The sequence below is a fragment of the Ailuropoda melanoleuca genome, chromosome 10 (genome assembly GCF_002007445.2).
Source record: "Ailuropoda melanoleuca isolate Jingjing chromosome 10, ASM200744v2, whole genome shotgun sequence".
NCBI lineage: Eukaryota > Metazoa > Chordata > Mammalia > Carnivora > Ursidae > Ailuropoda > Ailuropoda melanoleuca.
The window spans coordinates 17,864,695-17,889,975 of NC_048227.1; the positions used below are offsets into that span (position 1 = coordinate 17,864,695).

The window sequence follows — 25,281 nt, forward strand, 5'->3', positions numbered from 1 at the left end:
AGAGCCTGGGGACGGAAGGAGGGCACGGGCTGCAGAGCTCCCAGGTCAGGATTAACCAAGGGCCAGGGTGGGGGCATCAGAGACCCTCCCCCCGGTTTGAAGGAAGCCCAAGAGATGATGAAGATGATGATGATGAGGGAGACAATCTCCAGGACACCCCTAGGATGCAGATTTTATTATCCTTCCTGTTCTACAAAGGAGAGAGCCAAGGCATGGGCAGGATAAAGGGGATGTGGCAGAGAAGAGGTCTGGGGCTTCAAGCCCCAAAAAACCTTGGGGTTCCTTGCCTAATTTGGAGAACTGGGGGGCCAAGGACCAGATTTTAAGGGGATTTTTAAGAGTTCTTTGTTGGAGAAATTCCAAGAAGGCCCTTGGCAGCCAGCCGTTCCCTGGGGGAAGTTGCTTCGCTCCTGAGTGAGAATATCAGCAATGAGGATTTAAACGGCCTCCCCCTCCCCAGTAGCTGTTGTCAGGAGGAAACTGAGTCCTCCACTTCTGCAAGGTGGTAGGGAGCCCTGGTGGATGGAGGAACACTTCCAGTGGCTTAACTTCCCCTCACGGGCTCCTGCTTATGGGTAGCTTTGTTTGGGGACTGGGGAGATTCAAGATGGGTGCCTGGTTTCCACCGGACCATGTTTCTCAGTGCATGGGCTAATGTGCAGTTGAGCCAAGATAGAAATTCCTCACTCCATCCTGCCTGACCTTATCTCCCACCACTGTCCTGGCTCACTGTGCTGTAGCAATCTTTTCGAATTGTGAGCTGTGAGCGGGTCAAATTCATTATGCCTCAGGGCCTTTGCACTTGCTCTACCCTCTGCCCAGAATGGTGTCAAATTCATTATGCCTCAGGGCCTTTGCACTTGCTCTACCCTCTGCCCAGAATGCTCTTCCTCCAGCACTTCCTGGCTTCTTCCAGTCACAGAGAGCTCAACTTAAATGTCACCTCCTTAAAGACCTCCCTGTTAGATCCCCCTACCTCAAACCCCTTTTCTCCATAGCACCCTTTAGCGTCTGTAACTTTCCCCTTTGTCTATTTAATGTCTGTCTCCTGCACCGAACTGTAAGATCCAGGAACGAAGGGACCTCGTCTCAGTTGCCTCAGCACCCAGCACAGTGCTGGGCACACAGTAGGTGCTCAGTAAGGATGGGTGGGAGGTGCAGCTTTCCTGCCCTCTGCTACGTCCTTCCCTGAGTTAAGCTGGAGAAGAGGGTTTGGGGAAGCAAGAACAGTGGCCTTGCCCCCCGCCTTCCCTGAACCTAGGAAGGTAGATTTAAATCCACCTAAGGAATGGGAAGGGTCTAATTCTCTATTCTCACTTCCCAAAGCCCAGACAACTCTGTAATAGGAGTCTCAGCTGATGACCTGGGTCCCCTTCTCTTAAGATCCTGGGGGAGGGGACAAGGCGATCAGCCTCAGTTCTGTGTTGGACTTCCGACCCAACCACCACTCCACCATTCCCACAAGCATGTTTTCTGAGACAACGCTCAGGCCAAGTGGATTCGAGCTGACATTCACATGGTGGCTTGCTGGACATGGGGTGGCATACCATGGTAGCTGGGAGCTCTGCGGTCTGAACTGGGGTCAAGTCCTGCTCCAGATGTCCTCGCTGTGTGGTCCTAAGCTAAACCTCTCTGGGCCTGCTTCCTTTTCTATAAAATTGGGATCATGATCGCACCTGTGTCCTAGAGCAATGGCGTAATGGATGCATATAGCACTTAGCATATTGTGTGGCCCTAAATAGTTATTTTGATCTTAAATTATTAAATATGTTTTTTTATAAAGCGCTCTTGAAGGCAAAAAGTCCAGAGGGCTAGTTCAAGCTCTGTCATTCACCATGTGACCTTGGGCAAGTCCCTTTTCCTCTTGAGCACTGAGTTCCCCCATCTGTAAATCGTAGGGTGGGAGGCAACTCGGGCATCCAAAGGAATCGATTTGGGCTCAGGATTTCTAACAAACATCAGGCTGCATGTGGGGTAGTGAGCTCCCCATCGCTTCCAGTGTATTGTGTAGATAGCCAGAACAGAAAGGAACCTCAAACCACGAAGCCCCCTATTTTGCAAGGGTGGACATCACGGTAGCTACTCAGAGACCAGAGTGATCACGGACACAGAGCTTAAATCTCGTCTGCCTGGATGTTGAGCATGGATCACCTACAGCCTGGCTAATGGAGACCCTGCCTGGGTTCAGCTGTAGACGGGCCTGCCACTAACTAGCCGTGTGACCTTGCCAAGCATAGCAGCTGGCTAACCACTCTGTTGGTGTCTCCTCGGTGCGCCAAAGGCTGCTCTGATACTCTCTCTGCCTGGGGACATGTTTCCTGGAGCAGCTGGAAGTCCTGGAGAATTAATGTTTTTAGAAGCAGACCTTGACCAGACAGAAGCTGGTGGACAAGCGCCCCAGCTCCCCAGCCTTTGCAGGGATGCCTTTAGGCATACGCTGTGCGTGGCTACCCAAGGCTCCCAAGGGGTGAATGTCAGTTGCCCAGACTAGCCTTGTCGGATAACACACCCTTTCCGGCCTCCTGACCTTCCCTCACTTCCCCACGCCCGAGCAAGGCATCCTGGAATCACCCGCTAAAGCAATGACCTGCACTTGAATCCGTCTCAGGCCAACCCAAACAGAGACAGAAAGTTACTTAACCTCTTGGACCTCCACTCCTCTGGACGGAAAGATTCAATGAGTTAACAGAGATAAAGCGCTCACAACCAGGTCTGGCATACTGTATGTTTGTTTAATGAATGGGGGGCGGGGAAGGAGATAAAGAGCCTTTATTTATACAAAACTCCACACCCTCCTATTCCACCCTCCCCAGCCTAGACAAATACCGGGTGATAAAATAATCTTTGAGACGCAAACAAGCATTACTTAACCCGAGGGGAAGGTCAATGTGCAGGCGTAGTGTGCCTGGTGTGGTCTGGAATGCCCAGCTCCGCCGGGTCACCGGAGGGGAGCCACGCCTTTTGTCTGGCCACTCCATGGCTGCCAGCAAGCATCTGTGGGGGCACAGAGCGGCCCCAAGGTGGCTGTGTTTATTCTGGGGATCCCGTGCTTCATAGGAGCCCCCAGTCTTACAGTTGTGTGGGAACCTAACGGCGACTTGTCGTGGCTTGGCGATCACAATCTTCCGTGTCCTTTTGTGTCTGTTGTCCACACTTGACAAAGCACCGCTCCCCCCGGCCCCCCAGCGCAGATCCCCCCCTCCAGTGTCAACCCTAGGAAGGTCTGTTGAATGAATGGGCATCTGGGCAAATGACTACCCTTCCCAGACTTCAATGTCCCATCCATTTCCCAAGGCCTACCAAGTCCTTCCCGCGCTGGCTTGGTTAGTTTCTGGGCTTGGCGTCCAATCCATGGGACAGCAGCAGCTAATCCCAGAACTGGGCAAGACAAGAGTACCAGGGCGATGAGGTGGACAGAGCAGGCCTGGGGGGGCATGGCAGGGACAGCACCCTGGACAAGCTGGGGACTGATGATGTGGCCAATAGCTGGTGCGCAAGCCGAGGTGCCCAAGGAATTCCCGATCTCTGAAGCTGCCTCTGCCCTGCGCCACCCACTCCCATGGGACGTGCTGAGCCCGGGCCAAGGCTGGGAGATGGGGTGGGGGTCTGGTCTCGGGACCCCCGCATCAGACCCCTTCACAACTTCATACTGGGCTTTTCCAAGTCTTCCGTGAATCTGCCAGCCCAGCCCCCTTCCAGGGGGAGGCCTGTCGTGGGCATGGCTAGGGCCCGGCCCGCCCCCGTAGACGGCAGCGAGGCGAGGACACACCTAAGAAGCGCTCGTGCACGTGGGCTCTGTGGAGAGCATGGCCACCTTTTTGGGGGTCTGGTTTGAGCTCTGCGCATTGCTGGGGGCAGGCTGGAAGGACAGGGAGGACTTGCCCTCCTCTGAGGCTCCCAAGGGTGCCAGGGAGGCTGGAGAGAGGCTGGCCTCCAGTGGAGCCCCACCTGGCAGGGTGTCTGGGGCCCTCAGGGGGCTCACTAGGGGCAAGGACCTGTCCCCGCAGCAGCAGCCACAGCAGGGGCTGGGCACCATGTGGGCCTGGCCACGCTCCTCCTGGCCGTGCCACTGCTTCAGGTGGCCGCACAGGTGGCAGGTGAGGGCCGAGTAGACGATGCTGCTGGCCAGGTCGTCCCTGAGGGCATCTGTGGCCTGCTCCGGGGCCAGCAGGGTCTTGTGGCTGTCCCCTCCCTTCCCCGCCGGCTCCACACCCAGGTGCCCTGGGGCGCTGGCTGCGAGGAGCGAGTCCTGAGGGCCCCGTGGTGGCTCCACGTCCAGTCCAAAGGTGAACAGGGGGACAGGGATGGGGATGGGGGCCCCAGGGCCGCCTGGAGTGAGGCTCTGGAAGGGTTTGTAGCCTCCCTCCCTATGGCTGGCCTCGCCCCCAGATGTCCCTGGAAGCAGGCTGGAGAAGGCTTTGTACCCCGCTTCCCCGGAAGGGCCGAAGCCCGCCACCCCCTCGTCGGGGGCGCTGCCCTGCCTCAGAGCGCCCGCGAAGTCCCGGTAGCCGCTGCCGGGGCCGGGGCCAGGGGCCGAGGCCGCCTGGTGCTGGAGGACACTCTGACGCAGCATCTGCTCCCAGCTCTCCGGTGGCTCCGAGGGCCGGGGGGCGGAGGGGATGCCGGGGTCCGCTTCCCCAGGGCGTTCGGCCAGCTCTGGCTCCGAGTCAGCCTCCCCGGGGGCTAGGGACTGGCCCAGGAGGCTGCCAAAGCTGCGGTAGGCGGGGTTGTCTGCGATGACGGGGGGCATCTCCAGGAAAGCTGGGCTGGCTGGCCGCTGGGTCGGAGAGGCCGGAGGGGTGGACTCGGGGTGCACAGGCTGCTCCCGGCCCTGGGGCGAGGTCTCCTGCGGCCCCGCCCCTGGGAACTCAGCCCAGCGCCCCTGAGAGCCCTCACTTCCTGGAGCAGGAAGAAGGCAGGACTCCTCCAGAGCCTGTGGGCAAAAGCCCCCGTTCTCCCCCCCGAGAAGGTCCAGGAAGAGGCCTTCTGTCAGCCGGGCCGCGATGTCCTCCCTGCCCTCCTGGAAGCTGCCCCCGCTGCCCTCGGGCGATGGGCAGAAGCTTCTTTTATCTTCTTCCACCTCCTCGTCCTCCTCACTGTCCACCGGGGCCTCAAAGAGCTCCACACACTGCACCACACTGATGCTCTCTGGCCAGAGGACGGTCTTGCTCACCTCCACAGGGCGCCAGGCTGCTTTTCCAGGAGGCTGGAAAGGCGCGTTTCTGGCGGTCTTAGAGGACTCCTCGTCCCTGTCCACGCCGTGCTCCAGTAAACAGGGCAGGAGCTTCGTAAGACAGCTCTTCCAGTGTCTGCGAGAGCAGAGGAAAGTTTGCTCGGGATTCAGTTTCTCCGCGTGAAAAACCCTATTCCCCCTTCAAAGCTCAGCTTTGAAATCATCCCGGACTGACGGCTGTCTATTGCAGACATGCCTCCCGACTTCATCACCAATGATCTACCAGTCTGTCTCCACTGCTACCCTGGGAGCTCCTTGAAGGCGGGGCCTGTGTTTTACTCTGGAATTTCTGGAAGACGCACATCACCTGGCAGCTAATACAAACTCAGTCTGCTGAACAAGGAAACGTCTCTGTCAGGGACGATGATATTTAAAATACTTGTCAATTTAAAATATTTATCAATACCACCGCCTAAGTTATGACTGTGGCCGTGGAGTCCTAGGCTGGGGCGGTGTTCTGGAGCCCCCTGCTGGGCCAGCTATCAACCCTTTAGTGACTGGCTTGTGACAGTCCGGGAGGCCCTGAGGGAGGAGACAGTGATGGAGGTGATGGGAGGCCAGGGTGGTGATCAGATACTCAAGGATTCTAGATGGCGGCTATCTGCCAACCAGTATGTAATTACGCCAACATTGTAGCCACTGTCCAGCTGGTGACCTCTATCAGCCTTGCTCAGGCCAGACTGCACATTTCCAAGGGGGTTCTGCATGGGCCTGACCGCCCCCCCCCGGGTGAAACTCAGGGGGCTTAGCCACCATGCCCACCTCCCCAGACCACCCCTCCTCCTGCCACCTCTCCAAGCCCAATATCACAGGACAAGTGCTAGATGCTAAGGAGGAAAAGGCACACGTGGAGGTGGGGTGGGACCCCACTCTTCAGGTGGGCCCACTGCCCCAATTCCAACCCCTTCCACCTCCACATAGGCTGTGACCCAAGTTCATATACATACGGGCACTTAGCGGATTCCTGGCCTCGGGACCGCTTCCCCCACAGTGACACCTAAAATACAGAGACAGCCAGTGAAACAGGTGGAGAGGCCCTGCAGCCCAGGCTGGCACACAGCGATGCACAGCGATGTCTGCTGCAAAATGGCAGTTAGGCTTGACATCACACCAGCCGGAGGTCCGATCGGGTCACTTCAGCTCTCTGAGCCTCAGCCTCCCAGGAATCAGTGAGACTGTCCTGATACTAAGGTGCTGGGGCTGACGGTAAAAATGGCCGTGGGCCTCTGAAGCTCCCCCCACCCCTCAAATCTGGCCTCATCGGGGGACTGGCCTTGACGGAGAGAATGCCGTGGAAGTGACACTGCGTCAGCCAGCTCGAGGATGACAGACACGGCTTAGTCACCCCCATGCTGCAGGTGAGAGTCAGTCAACTTCCAGACCTCTGAGTGAGTCCCCTGGGAAGGGGCCCAGCCCGGATCCCTCTGCCCGCACCACCGCATGGAGCCCAAACTGCCAGCCTGCTGAAGCAAGGGCTCCATCAGTGGTTCTTGTCTCTGAACTGTGGGCTGATCTGTGACACAGCGAAGCTGAGACTGTGAACAGCAGGTCCTACTGTGTGTAGGACCCCGTGATATCTACTTTATAGGTATTGGCTTCATGAATTCCAACATCGGTTAGTTAAGCACAATTACAGCCCTCACGAGGAAACTGAGGCTCAGAGAAGTTAAGCAACTTGCCCAAGGCCACAATGCAGGTAAGCGGCAGAGCTGGGGTTCAGAGCCAGCACCTCTGGACTCCAGAATCACTCGGGAGATGTGAGGACACTCGGCTGTTCTAGACAGGGCCTGTATGCCCCCTTCCCTCCCTCCTAGAGAACCCTGATTGCCCAGGGAAACCCCACATGGTCATCTCGTTGGAGAATCTGGCCCACCCCTAGCTCGGGGGTGGCCATGTGGCTGTTCTCCAGGTATTCCCACTCTGCTACTGGTGAATGCCCTCAGGACAGGCATGTGGCACCATTCAGACCAATGAGAATTGAGGAGAGATTTGCTGGTGCACTGGGGGCAGTTTTCTGCTCATAAGGGGAAGATACAGGAAGCCTGTTCCCCTCTCTCCCCCACCCTGTAGCTTCCTGCCCTGGTACAGGCACCTCTCCAGGAGATGACACGGAGGTGACCTCATGGGTCACCTCCTTCCAAGGGAGGTAAGAAACCAAGGGACCAACCCAGAGGAGCTCTCTCCAGCTAAAAGAGTAGCCATGGGAGCCAAGGGGTGGGGAGCAAAGGCCACTGGGCTCCTAGTGACCACACGAAGCTGCTGAAAGCCTGGAACCTTCCTGACTTCCCATGGGCAGTTCCAAAAGCCACCAGAGATCCTTAACACCCCAGCGGCTTTGAATCTGATCTCCTCCCGCGCGCAGTCCTAAGCGCCCTCCCCAGCCCCCACTCCTACCTGTGGGTCCTGTATGACTATGGCCACTAGGGGGCTGTGGGCTGGGTTCGGAATCTGGTCCCACCATCCTTTCTTAATTCTGAAAAAGAAAAGGAAGAGGTATTGGACGTCATGGCCAGGCTGATGCTCCTTCCATGACCGGGTCAGAGACCACGCTGAGTGGTTCTCGGATGTCTTGCCCTAACCCCATTCTACAGAGGAAGAAACTGAGGCCCAGAAAGGAAGTGACAGCTGGACTGTGGTTAGAAGAGCCAGATTCACGCCCCAGGAGGATGGAGTTCCTGACGTGGCCGCCTCTGTCCTTGGGGGGAACAAGTCCCAGGAAATTAGGAGAAACCCAAGCGGCAGACAGAAAATTCTGGGTTTCCCCATCACAATCCCCTCCCTGGGGCGGCCGACGGCAAGGTGCCCAGGAGAGGCCTGGGATGGTCTCAAAAGCTGAGGACACCCAGAGAAACATACTTCCTCTCTCTGCCCAGGTCTGTCTGGAGCCACAGAGTATCTGGCGCTGGGAGGGGAGGTTCTCAGATCGCCTCCGATTGGCCCCTGTCCACTCCACTCGATCGGGCTGCATGCATTTATTGAGCACCTACTATGTGCCACTCCCTGGGCCAGATGTCGGGAACACAGCAGTGAACAAGACAGACAAAAATCCCTGCCCTTGCAGAACTGACCTTCTAGAAAAGACAGACATCAGCCATAGTTACTTAAGTGTCACGAATAAAAATAAAGACGATGGGGAGGAGTAGGGAATGGAGAGCGTGATCCAAGAAGGCCTCTCGGAGGTGACTTCTGACCGGCGACTGAAGGTAGAGTGGGAACCACAGCGCTGCCTGGGGAAAGGGCCTTCCTGGCAGGAGGGGGGACAGGCGAAGAGGAAACTGAGGCTCAGAGAAGGGGAGACGACCAGCCTGGGGTCATGCAGAGCCATCAGTGACAAGACATGAAGAGGGGAGCCTGCATTCCCTACACACTAGCTGCGTGGCTGCTAAGTGCAACACGCCTTCTCTCAGCCAATCCCCAGCCATCGCTAAGCCTTACGGGGCTCGCTAGGGCTTGCCAGACCCATTTCAGGGATGGGAGAGCTGAGGCCATGAGACACCAGGATTCCAAGCGCCTGAGCTCACTAGAAACAAGGCTTCTCTACCCTCCCCACCCATGGTGATCCAAGACTCTCTCGGGACCCATGAAATACGCTCCTTTAACCTGCAAAGGTGGGACCCAAGATGGACAGAGGGTCAGCCTCTCGTTGGCCAGAAAGCTACCGAGCTCCAAGGTCAGGATCTGAACCCAGATCTCCAGACTCCATCGGGGTGACTGTCTAGCATTCCTCTGTCTACTGCCACGTGCCCCGAGTGTGTGGACCACACCCCGGGTCCCCAGGGGGACCCTTCTCCCTTCTGCCAGAGGAAGGTCCTTCACCAGCTCATTCTTCCCCATCAGGCCTCAGCTCAGGGGGGCCTGCCTGGCCTCTCCGTCCAAAATACCACCCCAAACACTTCTCCCTTCTCCCTGGTAAATTCCCTTCAGCACCCAGATCGCTATGGAAATCAGCTGTGGTTACTGGTTAACTTGGTGTCTTCTGTGTCCCCACAAGGAGCCCAGGGACCTCATCAGCCTCGTTCTCGACTCTTGCCTCCATGCCCCGTGCATAGTAGCTGCTCCATAAATACTTATTGTTGAACGAAGGGACCGGAAGCTGACAGGTCAGAGGGGGGCTTCCCACCCACTGCACACCCCGGGGCGGCCGGCTCGGTGGCACCGGGTGCCGAAGCCCAGGACTCACTTGATGATGCTGACGTAGCAGGACAGGCAGATGGCCAGGATGACAAGGCAGGAGATGCTGATGCCAAGCGGCAGGTGCTGCTCCCAGGGCTCGTAATCTGGAATTGGAGGGAAGCCGTGAGCCTGCATCGTGCCGGGCACCACCTGCTCGATGCTTCCCAGAGCTAGAGACTGAAGCCTTGGGAAAGGGTCGTCTGAGACCCTGCATGAGCTGGCTGCCACCAAGCTCTCCCACCTCATCCCCTCCTTCTGAGCCTTTGTCACACGGCCGCCTCACTGTCCCCTGCTCATCCAAAGCTCGGTGCCACCCCAGGATCTTGAACTTGCTGCTCGCTCTTTCCTGAAGCCCAGAGGTCAAGAACAGGGACTCTGGAGCTGGACGACAGGAGTTCAAAGCCTGACCCTGTCATATCCTTGCGGTGACCCAGCTTCTCTGGGCCTCGTCTGTATACCGGGGTTAATACACCACTATGTCATAGGCTTGTCACGGGGATTACACGATGTAATACACAGAGAACTCGGAATAGGGCCCGCCCGTCTGGAAGCCTTTGCTGGTGAATGTATACAGCTGGCTGTCACTTCACGGTCACCTGCTCCAGAAAGTTCCCCCACGTCCTCTCTCCTGCCGTCCCCTCCCCTCCCTCCACGCCCTCGCCCTGCTTTATTTTCTCCCCAGACCTACTGTCATCTGGATCGAGAGTTCTCTGATTTATTTTTCTCTTCGCTTATTTTCTGTCTCCCCTCCAGAATGTCAATCCCATGAGGTCAGGGCTTTTTGTCTGTTTTGTTCACCGCTGACTCCCCAGGTTCGAGCCCCGGGCCAGGCTTGCAGCAGGGGCTCGATACAGATATGTGGAAATAACGCAGGAGCGTCCAGCCCCTCGTCCATGTTCCCTACAAGCCGTTTCTCTCCCTCTCTCTTCCCTTCCCCAGGCCAATGGTAGAATCAGATCGATGTGACGCAACTGCACCCAGGACTTACCGTGTGCCGGGCGCTGTGCCGCGTCCCAGAGGGATACACGCAAAGCAGATCCTACCTATGGAGACTGCAGCCCACAGCCACGGGACGAGATGAGCAATGCTGAGGGGGTGTGGGGGCGTTTGGCTGGGGTACCCACCAACGGCCACTGTGCCCAGCACCTTGAAGACCCTTCTCTCACTGAATCTTGACAACAGCCCTTATTCCTCTTCCATGGTATAGACGGTGCTTGAAGCAGCCCCCCTACCCAACAGCTACACCCACTCTTCTTTGCCAGGGAGGGAGCAATGTGCCCCCCCCTCGAGGTTTGGGCCAGTCATGATTACCCTACTCTCCTTCCCAGATGTCTGAGCTTCCAGCCTCCCTTGCCGCTGGGAGAGGCTCTGTGACAGTCCCGGCCAATGAGATATAAGGGGAAGTCCGCTAGGGAAGCTTCCGGTAAGATTTTTGCTTCCTGATAAAAGAAAGAGATGCGCAAGGTACACTTGCTTGTGGCAGCCTTTCGTTTCTCTTCATCCCTGGGGGAGGAGGGTGTGTGCGGCAGCCACATTGGGGCCATGGGGTAACGAGTCAAAGGATAAAACGCTATCATGCTAGGGAGGACAGAGGGAAAGAAGACAAGCCTCGGGCGGGACATCACTGAGCTGCCGTATAAACTAGAAAAGGTCCCCAGGTAAAACTTCATCTTACATGACATAATTCAATGTTTCTGTTGCAAAAAGCCACGAGGAACAGTGTTGCAAAGAGTGGTTGGGGGAGGCAGCTACCGAGTGAGGGACTGATGTCCCAGAATCCCTTGCAGCTACGTGTGGCCATGGGACTGGTTCCACCAACAAAATTTGAGAGGAAGTGATGTGTGTCACTTCTGGGCTCGGGGTTTTTTTAAGAAGCAGGTGTGGTTTCTGTTCCCATTCTCCTTCTGCTGGCTGGATGCAGGTGATGGCAGGGCGCTAGAACAGGGGTTCTGAACTTGGGGGTCCGCAGATCTCCAACAAGGTTCCTGATAGAATCTGGGGGTCTGGGAACTTGATGCGAAAGAAATGACCTCTTTATTTTCACTAGGTTCTGATAGCTCGCGTGTCCTCCCATTAGGGATGGAGAGAGCAAAGCATAATTGTAACAGCATCAGCCACTCAGCACCGACAGAAATCAACAAAAGATCACTGACGCTTGCCTACTCTGAAAATGACAGTATTTAGAAGTACCGCCAGATCTTGTTTTTATAGTGCTAATAAAGCCCATATTCCTAGAGAACAAATATATTTTAAAATATTTTCATAACCTCATTTCATAAAGTTAGTTTCCCTTGTCATCCTACGTTTTTTTATTTTTTACATCTGAAAATCGTATTCCGAGATGGGGTCCACAGGCTTCCCCGGACGGCCAGAGGGGTCCATGACACACAGAGGGTAAGAATCTTTGTCCTAGGGAATGAGGGAACCACAGGGAGGAAAACCCGCCACCAACCAGCTAAGTTCATGCTGGGACTGTTCCGTGAGCAAGAGATACATTCCTACTACAGTGTTTCTAGAGCAGTTGCGGGCTCATTTATTACCGCAGCCTAGCCTACCTACCCTGACCGGTACACCAGGTCAGTAGTAATCCTGTTACCCGCGGTCAGAGGCACTCGACGTGATGGCAACGTGGACGCTCAACCACAGGAGGTGTCTGGCCACAGAGAGCAAACGGGCCCCCCGCTCACGCCTCCCTGCGGATACTCACAGTTAAGCCACGTGGTGCTGGGGCTCCACTCGCTCCACGAGCTGTTGTAGCTCTGAGCCCAAGCCCTCACTCGTGCGCTGTAGGAAGCTCCAGACTTCAGGGTGCTGGCCGCCACACGGAGAGTGGGCCCCATGTAGGTCACGTTATAGACTCTGAACTGGTAGAGGACAGGAACAAGTCAGTGTGCCAGCTTGGGGGAGAGGACGTACCAGCTCCCACCCCGGCCGCTGTCTCCTTAGCTGAGCCCACGGCGTGTAAGAGCCACCAGCCTGGGCATTTGGTTAGTCCTCCACTTTCAGGCCTTTCTTTGCCACCTCCACAACTGTGACCAGAGTCAAGCGAGAGGAGTCAGAGAATTGGCCCTCGCCCCATTTCCCCCCACCCTCCTGGCTCCATGATAAGCTATACAACAATATTGGGGCAAGCTGAATTTTCGTTTTCTCATCTGTAGAATGAGGGTAAGAGACCCAACTGTCACTTTCTAGCTGTGTGACCCTAGGGAAGTGACATAACCTCTCTAGACCTTGATATGATCCGTCTGCAACATGGTGATAATAGAAGTCCACACCCCCCCCAGGGGTTGTTGTGAAGGTTAAAACAGGTAAACACAGAGGACAGGGCCTGGCATGCAGGAAGCATGACAGAGACCTTTCTACAGCACAGAAAAAGTCACTATGTCCCTCTCTCTCCTCTGTGGGCTCTCTGGAGCCTTCATACTCAAACCCAAACTCTGGCCTAGAATCTCAGCCCTGCTCAACTGCTGGGAAGGGACTTCTAAGACCTGTTAGAAGGTAAATGAAAATTAATATGTGTTGTTTGCCATTTTTTGTTTAAAAAAAAAAAAAGACTCTAGGATGGCCCCCTGGTCCCCATCTTGTATCACACCCCTGTGTAATCCCCTCTTCTTCAGTGTGGGTGGGACTTGTGACCTGCTCCTATTCAATAGAATGAAGCAAAGGTGATGGGTAGGTAGGGACCACATGCGTGGGCTATAATTCCAACTGGCTAGGAGATGTTCTCTCCTTTGCTGGTTTTGAGACGACAACAGGGAAGGGCCCCTCCCACCAAGGGCCAGTGAGAACCTATGGCCCCCAGTCAGCAGCCTGTAAGGAACAATGCTGTCAACATCACAGTTGACATGCAGGAGAGATCTTCCCCCGTCGAGCCTCGGATGAGACCACAACCGCAGCCGAGTCCTTGACTGCACCCTTGCAAGAGCCTGAGCTGAGGTCCCAGCTAAGCCTCACCCAGACTCCTGGCTCCTAGAAGCTGTGAGTCAATAAAATACATGCTGTTTAAAGCAGCTATGCTTGTGGTGATAATATTATATAGCGAGAGAAAACTAACAGTGACAAACGCACACGTTTGCTTGTCCATGCATACACTCTCTGGAAGGACACACATGCCTCCAAGGCCTCTGCTGGCTCTAGCCTGGCCTTCCTTGACCTCCTGGCAGGAGATGGGAGCAGTGGTCAACTCTGGGAAGAGGAACTGGAGGCTGGGGTCACAAGAGAAACATATCTCCATTCTAAGTCCTTTCATACCATTTGAATTTTTTTACTACATGTATTACTTTTATTTAAAAAAACTTTAAAAAATGAAATAAAATCTATGTGCCAGATCAAGTCTGATAGCATGGGAGTAGCCCGAATCCTCAGCCCGGGGCTCCTTTCCCTGCCAGGTTTGTCCCTTTTCAGCTCTGCTTCTGCTTGGGGGTTGGAAACACATTTGGAGAAATGGTCTGGTGTAAAGCGAGCCGAAGGGCGTTGTTGCACAGAACCCCAACAGGTCGCTGGAGAGACTGGGGGGCAGCTGGAGCTTCCCAGTGGAGCTGAGGTCAGGGTAGGGGCTGAGGGAGGAAATGAAAGCAGGAAGACAAGGATACTCAACTCACAGTCCTCTTCTCTTTCTAAATATGAGTAAGCAGGAAGCAACAGCTGGACCTAGTTCTCCAAAGGAATCATATACCCTGGAGAGGACTAAGGGATTGGGAAATGTTTTACTAAGAAACAGAAAAGAAATTGGAGCTTCCAAGGATCTACTTGGGGCTTGTGTTTCAACAAAGAAGCCAGGTGTTTGGGAGGCCGCCCCTGAGAGAAAGATCCAAGGCGGCAGAAACAGCACAGGCTCTGGAATTCCAATCCTGGCTTCCGACCCCAGCCCTGCCATTTCCAGTGACCCTGGCTGAGTCAGTCCAACTCTCCGTGCCTCAGTTTCCTTGTCACTAAAGTGAAGAGACCAGCACCCTCCCACCTGCAAGGCTTTCTCAGCCGACAGTGATCCGGGTTGAGCCTAGCACATTTCAGGCATGCAGGAAATGGGAACCATTAAGACCACAAGCGTGGCATCCATGACCCTGCACACACTGCCACACCCATATTCCTCAAGAGATGCCACGCATCTTCATACCTCCAAGCCTTTGCTCGTGTGGTTCCCTCCATGCAGCCTACCCATCCCTTCCTTCCCTATCTGGAAAACTCCTATACAGCCTTCAATGCCAACGCCAAAACTCCCCCTCCTTCATGGAACCTTGTCCAGAAATCATCCAGGACCCTGAGTAGCTTTATCCCTCCAATCCCACAGCAAACTTCTAAGATGTCTCCTTAGAACGGACCCCATCTATGGAACGTACATCATGGAGACTACAGCTACTAATAGTCTATTCACTTCGTATGGTGACAGGTGGTAACTAGACTCATTGCGGGGACCATTTTGCAATGTGTACAAATGTCAAATCACTCTGTTGTACACCTGAAACTAGTATAATATTGTATATCAATTATACGTCAATTAAAAAAAAAAGAATTGGTCCCATCCACTCTGAGCCACAGCTGGTGTCTGCAAGGAGGTAGCAAACCAGACTGGACAGGCACCCAGCATCTAAGCCATTGCGGTCAGGCACTCAAAGCTCAGGATGGTAACCTCGTGACTCCAGCTCCAGGGCTAATCCTTACTGGTCGAGACCAATGGTGGCCATTCCATTCCCTAGCCTGTGATTGGTTAGAGAGGAGCACGTGACCAGCTCTGGCCAATGACCAATGAGGGGAATTCTATAGGTTGGGTCTGTCCCAGGGGAAGGGAGGGATGGGTGAGGGGTGTCTCGATAGCCTCCACCCCACCAACATGAGAAGCTGGACCCAGAATTCTGAGGCCCTGGGCAGCCTTGAGCGTGTATCTGACAAGTGAGCCAGAGCCTGGTACACTGGTTAATTCTACCTGCTGCCTAGATTCCGGGGCCAGGTCCTAATAAGCCGGACTGTGTGTCTCCGCCAGCCCTGTTCCTGTTTCTCCTTCCCCGGAGTTTCTGCTGGGGAACCACCCCTCCCTCATTCTCCACCCAGCTGGCTTGGGTGGAGCTGACCCCACCTGCAATTCTGGGGTGGGCACGTGACTCACCTCTGGCCAATCAGAGCACAGCACCAGCACCCTCTTTCCTGCCCACAGCCTGCACCAGGTGCAGAGATTTGCATGTGAGCCAAGCTGGGCACCTGAGCGTCGCCCCCAGAACTTTTACTGGGACTCTCGGGAAAGAAAAACCTCTCCCAGTGTGGCTTTAGCAGGTAGCTAGCACATAGCATGGAGCTCCTGGTGGATACGCTGGCCACTACATGAGGGAAGAGCCTGCTTAAAAATGAAGCCAATACAGAATAGAGCGGGCCAAGGGCAGGACAGAGTCCCGGAACCTGGAGCCAGCCACGATAAGCAAATAAGGAACATTTCTTTGGACCTTATAGGTCACACCCTTCTCTCCCCTCTTAATAAGCCTTGCACTTCCCAGAACATGGGGAGGGGATTTAGTTACAAAATGGAGCCTGCCTCTCTCTCTTTGGCATCTGTGCAGCTCCTCCCCATGCTTTCTGAGCCTTCGCTGGGAGAGCCCGGCTGCTCCATTCCCAATCCCACCCCACACAGGGGCCCCGTGACCTGGTGCCAGGGGGGAAACCACACCTGAGAGCCTGAGAGATGTGAATCAACCCCCACCCCCTCCCTGGCTGAGGTAGGAAGACAGGAAGCAGCCACAGAGGCTGATGTGGGAGTTTAAGATGTGTGGAGCCTGGAAGCAGAAGCCAGGCCAGCCTCAGTCTCAGGACACGAGGCGTGCCTCAGAGGAGGCCCTTGGTGAGTCTGACGTAGCGAGTTCTAGACCAAGGTGTGGGAGGGCAAGGCAGATGGGGCTTTCCGAGGCCTGCGGCGCTCGGGAGAAAAGGAGAACAGTGTTTACGACACACTGGGTGCCCGGCAGGGGAGCCTGTCTGTGTCACACACTCAGCACTCTTGGTAGCCGATGGAGTAGGTACCCTTGCTAGCCCCATGTTACAGATGAGACAACGGAGGCATGAGGAGTTTACCCACCAGGGCCAGGATCACACAGCTGATGAGTGGAAGCAGGTACTGGAACCCAGCTCTGTGGGGCTCTGACGCTGTCCCTCCCCTGGGGATGCGTGAGGGGGAAATGAGGGTGACAGGAAATAAACTCTATCCCCACAGGAAACTAAAAGGGAAGGGAACCAAGCCACCCGCCATGTACAGCCCCTGCTAGTATTTACTGGATAGTTTGCTGCCCATCAGTTCTCCCTTTTAAAAACCTGTCGCTACATTCATTTAAAAAGCAACCCCACAATCACTGTTGTGATGGCAGAGCCCATACCAGATGCTATTAGCATCCTATAAGAGTCAATGCAATGAGGACCAAACGACGGCGTTAAATGATGGCTGAACTGGTTCTCTGGCGGGGAAGGCTCTGAGCCTGCGGCTTCCTCTCTCCATTAAAAAGGACTGAACCCAGCACACAGCCAGAGTGGAAGCCAGGCTCTAGGTCCCCGAGTTTACAGTCGGGCCCCAGGGCCCAAGTCTCCCCCTGCCCGACTCCCACAAGGTGTGGAGGAACCCCCCAGCGCACACACTCACGTCCGTGGGGTCGTTTTCATTGGAAATGTTGACCATGTAGGTGAGCTCGGAGTACAGGTGATTCTCGGTAGGGTACGGGTTTGTCCACATCAGCAGCCACGTGTGGGAGACGTTGGGGTGAACCGTGAGGTTCCCGGGGGGCCTGGGCTTCACTGTGGAGAAGCAGTGCCTGGTGAGGCTCTTGTCCGGGTACGGGGAGGGGGATGACCCACGGGACACAGGTCACGGTCATTGTTAGTCAACTGTGGGGGTGCCTGGGTGGCACAGTCGGTTAAGTGTCCGACTCTTGGTTTGGGCTCAGGTCATGGTCTCAGGGTCAGGGGATCGAGCCCCGTGTCGGGCTCCTTGCTCAGCGGGGAGTCTGCTTGCGAGTCTCTCCCTCTCCCTCTGTTACTCCTCCCTCCCTCTCTCAAATAAATAAATACATCTTTAGATTTTTAGTCAACCACACCGCCATAGCACATTTCTGGAATCCCACATGGACTGAGTCTCAGCAGAGAACGACAACCATAATACTGGTTATAACGTAGCTAAAGACTCTACTTAGCCCTCGTGATTATTAACCAGCTTTCTACTGTGAAATGTAAAACGTGTGAGCCAAACTAACCCCAAATTTGCCTTTTTCACCTTTGTCCTGCCCATGTTTGGCCACAGCTATGTATTATGTTATTACTCACTGTTTTTGTGTATTTTGATTCATGTGTTTTCAAACCCTGTCTCCTCTTAAGCAATCTTATCCAGGAGATCATAAGTATGTAATATGTATTAAAATCAGTGTACATGTGCAGAAATGATTTGAATTCATGGGTTCGTTCACTGGTCTGTTTAAACAGTGCACTGACTGTGGGCGGCATGAGCGGGCCCTTCAGGAACTGCTGAGCCCTGAGCTCTGTGGATTCTTGCGAGAATTCTCCTCTGTGGCTTAGTAGCTCTGTGACCTTAGGCAGGTTACTTGCCTTCTCTCTATTATATTCAGTTGTAAAATGGGGAGAACTCTCTTCTGCAAAATGAGGCTCAGAGAGGTAATGTGACTTGCCCAGGGTCACACAGCAATAAATGGTGTTTTAAACTCCCATCACTACACCACAGCAGAATCATGGCAAATTGCTGCGGGGACTCGGGCTACCAGGATGTCAGCCTTTCATGGTCCAGACCATCTGAAGAAGCAGGAGTGGACCAGGCGACAGAGGGTGGAGGACAGTGCCCAGCTCAGTTTTGCTCTGCAGCAAGCATGACCCCAATCTGGGCACTTAAATTCAGGTGGTTGAAATAGCAAAGCTGAAGAGGACCTGATGTACTATGAAGCCCAGTCCTATTTCAGAGATGGGAGGACTGAGGCCCGGAAAGGGGCAAAAATCTCATCACGTCTGCAAATACGCAGAAGACTGCTTACACCTCATTCCCCCAACTGGAGTCTGCCTCCCCTGCCCCAGAGCCCGGCTGGGGTTCGGGAACCACCCCCCCCCAACCCTGGCCAGCTCCAGCCTGCCGCACTCACCATGCTTGCTGGGCTGGAAGGAGCCTCCCCACAGCCGCTGTTTCCCAGCCCACAGGTCCAGCTGATAGATGTCCGCGCTGACCACGTCATCCGTCAGCATACTGCACACGCACACCGCACCTTCTTGGTTCTTGGGGACACACGTGCGGTTCCTGCAGACACAGGTGTGGCATTAGGTTGCCGTGTTCAGGCGGGCTGTAACCCACGGGCATCCCTGGGACATGCCTGAGGGACACACGCTCTGCCAGCTTCCCAACGGCCCTGCCCCCAGGACCAGATCTGGGGCCCAGGGTGTGGTGAGGACAACAGACGAGCTCCGCTCTCCTTGCTGGCCACAGCCACTTGCCACACCCACCACGGACTCTCCTACCGACTCTTACACGGTCATGGTCCCGGAACTTGGGAAAGGGAAGAAACAAAGGCACTAAAGAGTTCGTACAATGTGTGTGTGTCCCAGTGTACCCCCGGGTAGCACAGTTTATCCCAGTGGACCACAGGCATTGGACAGCTGCCCACGTCTCCTGGGCTAGGCTAGGGGTCAGCGAACGCCTTCTGCAAAGGGCCAGATAGTAAATATCTGGGGCTTTGAGGGCCATACTGGTTGTGTCCCAACTATTCATCTCTGCTGTTGTAGAGCAAAAGCAGCCGGAGACGATACAGAAACGAACGGGCATGGCCGCGTGCCAATAAAACTTTATTTACAAAGGCAGGTGGTGGGCCGGATGTGGGTCTCGGGCCGTAGTCTGCAGATCCCTGGTCTAGGCCAGTGTCCCATACTTCGAAGCACAACCTGTCCAGCTTGGTATAGCATGGAATGCCTCCATCAGTGGACCCTACATTCTGGTGTGCAGCATACGCCAGGGTTCCCTTGTAACTGCGTGCCTTCGGTACCCGATCATGTCCTGAGCACTGCCTGGAAGAGTAGCCCAGGTGCCATGGCTTATCCCAGTGACCCAGCAGGAACAACGTACCCCGGATTCCACGGTCCCCCAAACATCACAGTGAACTCCACCGCTCACACACTCTCCCCGACCCTCTGGGCACAGCCTCCCCCAAATCCCAGCTCCACCCCAGGCTTACTCGGACCCCATAAAGTCCAGCTGGTAGGACAGGCGGAGCTTGGCACTGCAGTTGGTGGGACCGTCCATCTCCCACTGACAGACAGACGTGCTGACATAGTCAGAGAAGCAGCTGGGCTCCTGCAGGACCTTAACACTCCCTGGGGAGACACAGGAGGGCACTGAGCAGCCAGAGCCAGACAAGCAAGGGGGACAAGCTGGAAACCAGCCCAGACAGGACCGAGGAGTGTGTCACGAAACAAGGAGACCACAGGCCCAGGCACAGTTTCGTGCCAGTGTTCACGGAGCTGGGGGCAAGACGGGGCTCCGGAGCTTCTCAGCCGGCTAGGAGATTCCTGAAGCCGAAGAACACCCCCAGCCGGCAGGGGTTACCTTTATCTTCTGGAAAGTCCACTAATTGCTCCTTGGAGGCCAAATCAAAGGAAATTTCTAGTCTAAGAAATGTCTAATCTAAGTCACCACCACAGGCATCTGCCCCAGAGCAGTGCGAGCAGGAGGAGGGGCTGTTATCCATTTGTTTTCCATTTTGGTCTATCTTCCACCCCTCTCTGTGCTCAGGAGGCTGACCACCACCCCCCCCCCCCCCGCCATGGTCTTGCCACCCAGATGCCCTTGTCCTCTGCCTGCCGGTTGGGTCGGCAGTATCAAGGGCAGCATGAAAGGTTGGGGTATTTCTTCCAACCGGTCGGTGCAGAGCTGGGTGTGAAGCTGGCAGGGTGTGTCCTGGGTTTGCCAAATCACCCGAGAGCCCTTGCCCTGGCTCTAGACTGCCCAGCCACAGACGGGCAAGCACTTTCTTGCTCTGGTGCCCAGCACCAGCCGAGCCATGGCGGACACGAGTCTGCAAGGACTGACCATGTTCGGCAGAGCCTTAGATTTCTAGTAAGTATCTCAAACTCACCTCGTGTCCGAGACTCACATCTGATCCTCCACCCCCCCCAACCCTACTCTGTTCCATGCTGTCTTTTCCTATCACTTTCTAACAGTCTTTACAATGTATTTATAATTAGGACCATTCGTCACTAGCTGTCCCCTCCCACTATAGTGTAAGCTCCTTGAGGCCTGGAATCTTTGTTTTGTTTACTGATTATTCTAGGAGGCTGGCATCTAAATGACCAACAAACATTTGCTGAATGAATGATCGAATGAAGGAACTAAGGAATGAATGGGAATTGGTGACTTACCGGAGCCTGCCACACATACCAGGATCAGGCAACTCACAGGGAATGTGAGCCCAGAGCAAAGCTGCCCCATTGGGAGATCCTAAGATACCTGCTGAGAGAAAGTGAGCCAGGTTAGTGCCAACAATGAGCCCTCTGTGTTCACCAGAGCTCGCTTCCTATCTATCTTTCTCTATAATCAAGAAATACAACACAACTGCACAAAGCCCAGAATGAAACCACAGAATGCCTGTCGCAAGAGACACTACTTGAAAAAAACCCCCTGACCTACTAAATTTAAGCAACCCTTTTGGAAGTTCATAATGCACATTTGCAAGTGAAGGCTCTGATAAGTCCTGCAGCAAAGAAACTTTTCTTCATCTAACCCAACACTAACCAACTTATTTCCCTACTCAACCTTTATTTGTGTGAATGTGTGTGTGTGTGTGTGTGTGTGTGTGTGTGTGTGTGTATGTTAAAACCCCAATTAAACCCCTAAAAGATTTATAATTCCTTGAAATATACTTTGGAGATGTTAATCTGTTTAGCTTTATAGAGCTGGTTAAATAAATGGTGGTATATCCATGCAATAAAAATGATGCTTGAGTGTGTTGTTGTTAGACTTGTATCAATGGCCTCAATTCTTCACACCCCTCCTGGATCCATGTAACCTCTCAATGTCTCCACCACCACCACCACTGCTCTGGGCAAGGCGTTTGCCCCTGCCCTTGGATTATGGGCTCAACCATGTGACTAGCTTTGGCCAGCCGAATCTTAGCAAATAGATGCATTGTAGAAGCCAGCTTTTGCACGACCACTGCCTTGAAAACCCGGCCGTGCTAGCCTGCAGGAGAATGGTGACATGGAACTGTTCTAGCAGCCCTGTTTGCATTAGGCAACAGGCAGCCACCCCCAGTCATGTGAGTGAGTTCAGCCTATCAGCAGCTCAGTGGCGCTGTACAGCTGACCCGAGTCTGGCCCCAAGTGCCTGGCTGAGCCCAGCAAGCTCAGCCAAGTCCAGGGAAGCTGGCCCGCCGGGCCTGAGTAATAAGCGTCTCTTGTTACTCGCTCCTGGGGTTTTGTGCTATTCCCCCTCGGGTCATCACCCTTCCACTCTGACTTCTAACCCCATAGATGACCTTTGTGTTTTGTGTTGCATTTAAGTGGAATTGTCCACCGCCCCTACTGTGTTAATGGCATCCCATAATACATGACTGGGGAATAAAAATCGGAAAGTACAGGCACCTAAAAAGAAATACTTAATATTTAATATATCATTAAATATCACTCCATACCACTGTAGAGCCGAAGCAGCAAATTCGTAGTAAACCCCTGTGTGTCCACCATTGGATTTTTAGCCTTTAGTATTGTTATTGCTTTGTTGTTATACACAGCGCAGCGACCGTGCCCATCCTTGGAGAACCACCGTCACACATTGCTCTGATCCTTGCCTTAAGCTTCTTTTTTTCTTTTTCTTTTTTTTTAAAGATGTATTTATGTATTCTAGCAGGGGGAGGGGCAGACCGAGAGAAGCAGGTTCCCTGCTGAGGACAGAGCCCCACACCAGGCTCGATCTCACGACCTGCTTGTGACCTGAGCGGAAATCCAGAGTTGGACACTCCACCAACTAAGCCACGCAGGCGCCCCTTATCTTTTTTTCTTTTTTCTTTTTTTTAAAGGTATGTTATTGATCTTTTCTCGTATTACAAAAGCCACATGTGATCGCTGTGGAAAATTTAGATAAGAGGGACATAGCAAACAAGCAAAAAGAATGCCTGTAATTCCATCACCTGGGAAAACACCACTGGTGACCTTTTTGCGTCCGTTTCTAGTCTTTTCTGTGCATATCTGGTTTGGCAGAATGGGCTGGTACAACGTCTTCTGTTTCAGAGCGTGTTTACTTCTGTGCCATGAAATACTGCCCAGTACCCCTCCTTGCAATGGCTGTGTAGTGGGTTTCCTGAGGTTTAAACACCTGCTTCGTCACTTAACTGGTTGTGAGCCTTAAGCAAACTGCTCTGTGCCTCAGTTTCCCACCCTGTAAAGAGGAGCTAAGAACAGCTCCCATCCGACCGGGGTCTGGTGAGCGGTAAATGAGCTAACACAGTCACGGTCCCAGTGGTCACTGATGACTTCTGTTAAGGAAAATGCTCCAAAGTGGACTCCCACAGGGTGAAGGAGTGTGTACTTCTTGCCGCAACATCCCGGCACATAATCCCAAGGCTCTCTAAAAAGCAAGGTACTGAGCTATGTTCCGGCAATGCTGAGAGCACCTGCCCTCCCCACCCCCGCGTGGGTCTCTAGCTTGGCTTCCAGGCTTCCTTCTGCTGCTCGATAGCTGCGTGCTGTTCAGGCAGTTACCCTATCTTTCACAGCACTGGCTTCCTTATCCGCAACCTGGAAATGAGACTGAGCTCAACCTCACAGGCGTAGGGCAGAGAGGAAGCGAGGTGTGCACAGTGTGTGGAGCACAGGAAGGACTCATGCCCCTGTTGGAAGCGATCCGCTCGCAGGACCTCCCCGGCCTCCCCCTCCACCTGGCCCCAGCACCTGCACACGGCGCTCCTGCCACCCGCACATCTTTACTTCCTGCTGCCCTTCCAACACGCCAAACCCATGCCCACCTCCGTACCTTTCCTCTTGCGGTCCTTCTCAGTCTCTCTGTCTCTCTCTCACGTATTCATTTTATCCATTCAGTTGTCCATAACGGATAATTTCCCCATAAGACTCTGGTGCATCTTTCAGAAAACAAGGACATTCATTCTCCTCCAGAGCTCCCACGGCAACCATCAAAATCAGGACATTAACCCTGAGGCATTACTGCCATCAGATCACAGACCCTACCTAGTTCCACCTTGCTAATTGCCTCCATAATGCTCTTTATAAGCCCAGGACCCTGGCTAGGATCGTGCATTACACCTGATCATTGTGTCATGCCAGCACCCAGGTCTTGGCTTCGAGCACCGTTCCACACTGAATGGAACGAGGGCTCCTTGAAGAAGTGGCTGACCCCAGGAGCAGGCAAAGTGCACGATAAGCCTGGAATCCTTGTGTCAGAAGTAAGGACGCACCCAGGAGCGGTGGGGACTCAGCCACAGCTAAACAGTGTCCATTGGCTCAAACGGGCACAACTGAAGCAACGCAATAAATATATAGTAACCGATTGTAACCCTTGGAGTTAAACAGGACTCATGAGTCTGTTCTGCTTTAGATCAACAAGTGGGGGGAAGGGGACAGTTCCATTTCCATGGCAGCCTCTAAGTACCTCCCCCCAAGACTTGTATTGCTTATTAATCGAGGAGTGAAAATACTTATTAACTTCACAACGTTCTATACACACAATACTTTATAGAGAAATACAATTGTATATAACTTTCCATCCAGAAACCTGGCAGGAACCGCCTTCACCGGTCGTCAGGAACGGAACAAATCAAGGTCAGGAGCTCTCTGAAACTAATCCCCTGAAAACACAGCATTGCTTCTCTGGTGTTCCTGCCCCAAGTGCACAGATTGCAAGGAAGCATCAAACCCAACCAAGGGGCAGTCTAGAAAAGAACTGGCCTGTGTTCTTCAAAACATGCCAGCAGGTGGGGTGGGGTGTGGGGGCAAAAGGTGAGGACAATGTGGGAAGGCTGCTCTCTTCCAACTGTCTGTCATCCCGAGAGCCAGCCTTTGTCTTGTTCACCGCCGGCTTCCTAGTCCCCACAGGCTACCTGGCGCAGAGCACCTGTTCAGTTAGTGCTTGTGAATATCACCTTGGACATGATGTGGGGCCACTAATGCGCTCAGCGCAGGACTGGAAACTCCCCCCAGGGAGCACTCGGGACCTGCGCAAAGCCCCAACTCGCTTCCCTTGAAGAGTCCCAGTGAAGAGCAAGGAAGAAAGGGTGGGAATGTGGTGGTGAACCCATGACGCTGGTGTCCTCTTTCTACAAAGTCCCGGTAACTTTTCCTCTGACAGGTTTACATATGCCCACGGCATCCTGAGGCAGAAAAGGCAAACTACAAAGTCCTGGTAACTTTTCCTTTGACAGGTTCACACATGCCCACAGCATCCTGCGGCAGAAATGGCAAAGGTGTCACCTTAGCTCCGATTCTGAATAAAGGGAAACAGAGAGGGCAAGATAACACGTACAAGGTCACACAGCAGAAGGGCTTTTATGATAAAGTCAAGCCACCCAGGCAGGGGAGACTAAACCATCACATCTACAGCAGTCAGGGTTGCTGTCTTCAATCTGTTTCAGAGGGCACATCCAAATATGCACTTGCGTATGCCCATAACCGCGTGCGTGCACGTGCACGCACATGCACACGTGCACACGCCAGCTGGCTTCACGGACAAGCAGGTGCTGCATTCAGGGGAAATCACGGCCCACAATGTGCAGTAATGGGAGCGCCTCCATGAATATCATAGGGGTGGAGGACAAAGACGCAGATAAATGGAAGAAGTAAAAAGAATAATTACCAAGTGCGTGGGTCAAGCATATGACAAGAGAAAATAATTTCAAGGTCACACTCTCAAT

General features: G+C 54.0%; 1 protein-coding gene across 5 annotated transcripts; it reads right to left on the reverse strand.

The window, feature by feature from the left end:
* Nucleotides 1–2,711: 2,711 nt before the first annotated feature.
* On the reverse strand, nt 2,712–24,014 carry IL4R (interleukin 4 receptor). 5 transcript variants are annotated; one of them, XM_019809890.2, is made up of 10 exons: nt 23,391–24,014; nt 20,783–20,870; nt 19,600–19,738; nt 18,520–18,671; nt 17,022–17,173; nt 12,114–12,270; nt 9,414–9,510; nt 7,628–7,706; nt 6,181–6,230; nt 2,712–5,309 (listed from the first exon to the last, which is right to left on the reverse strand). In XM_019809890.2, exons 2-10 carry the CDS (start codon nt 20,850–20,852, stop codon nt 3,770–3,772), a joined length of 2,436 nt encoding a protein of 811 aa, XP_019665449.2. In that variant the 5' UTR covers nt 20,853–20,870; nt 23,391–24,014; the 3' UTR covers nt 2,712–3,769. The 5 variants fall into 5 exon arrangements, with proteins under 5 accessions (XP_019665449.2, XP_034526115.1, XP_034526114.1 ...); XM_034670224.1 differs by lacking the exon at nt 23,391–24,014 and having other exon boundaries at nt 19,606–19,738; nt 20,783–21,149; XM_034670223.1 differs by lacking the exon at nt 23,391–24,014 and having other exon boundaries at nt 20,783–21,147.
* Nucleotides 24,015–25,281: the final 1,267 nt, after the last annotated feature.

Bases quoted from the DNA above. Each gene is read 5' to 3' on its own strand.
- IL4R (XM_019809890.2), bottom strand. From the start codon at position 20,852: ATGGGGCAGCTTTGCTCTGGGCTCACATTCCCTGTGAGTTGCCTGATC. The intron at 17,174-18,519 runs GTGAGTGCGGCA...GCTTCTCCACAG, and splicing joins CTTCCAGCCCAGCAAGCATG to TGAAGCCCAGGCCCCCCGGG. The intron at 7,707-9,413 runs GTGAGTCCTGGG...TTTCTTTTTCAG, and splicing joins TGCTACGTCAGCATCATCAA to AATTAAGAAAGGATGGTGGG.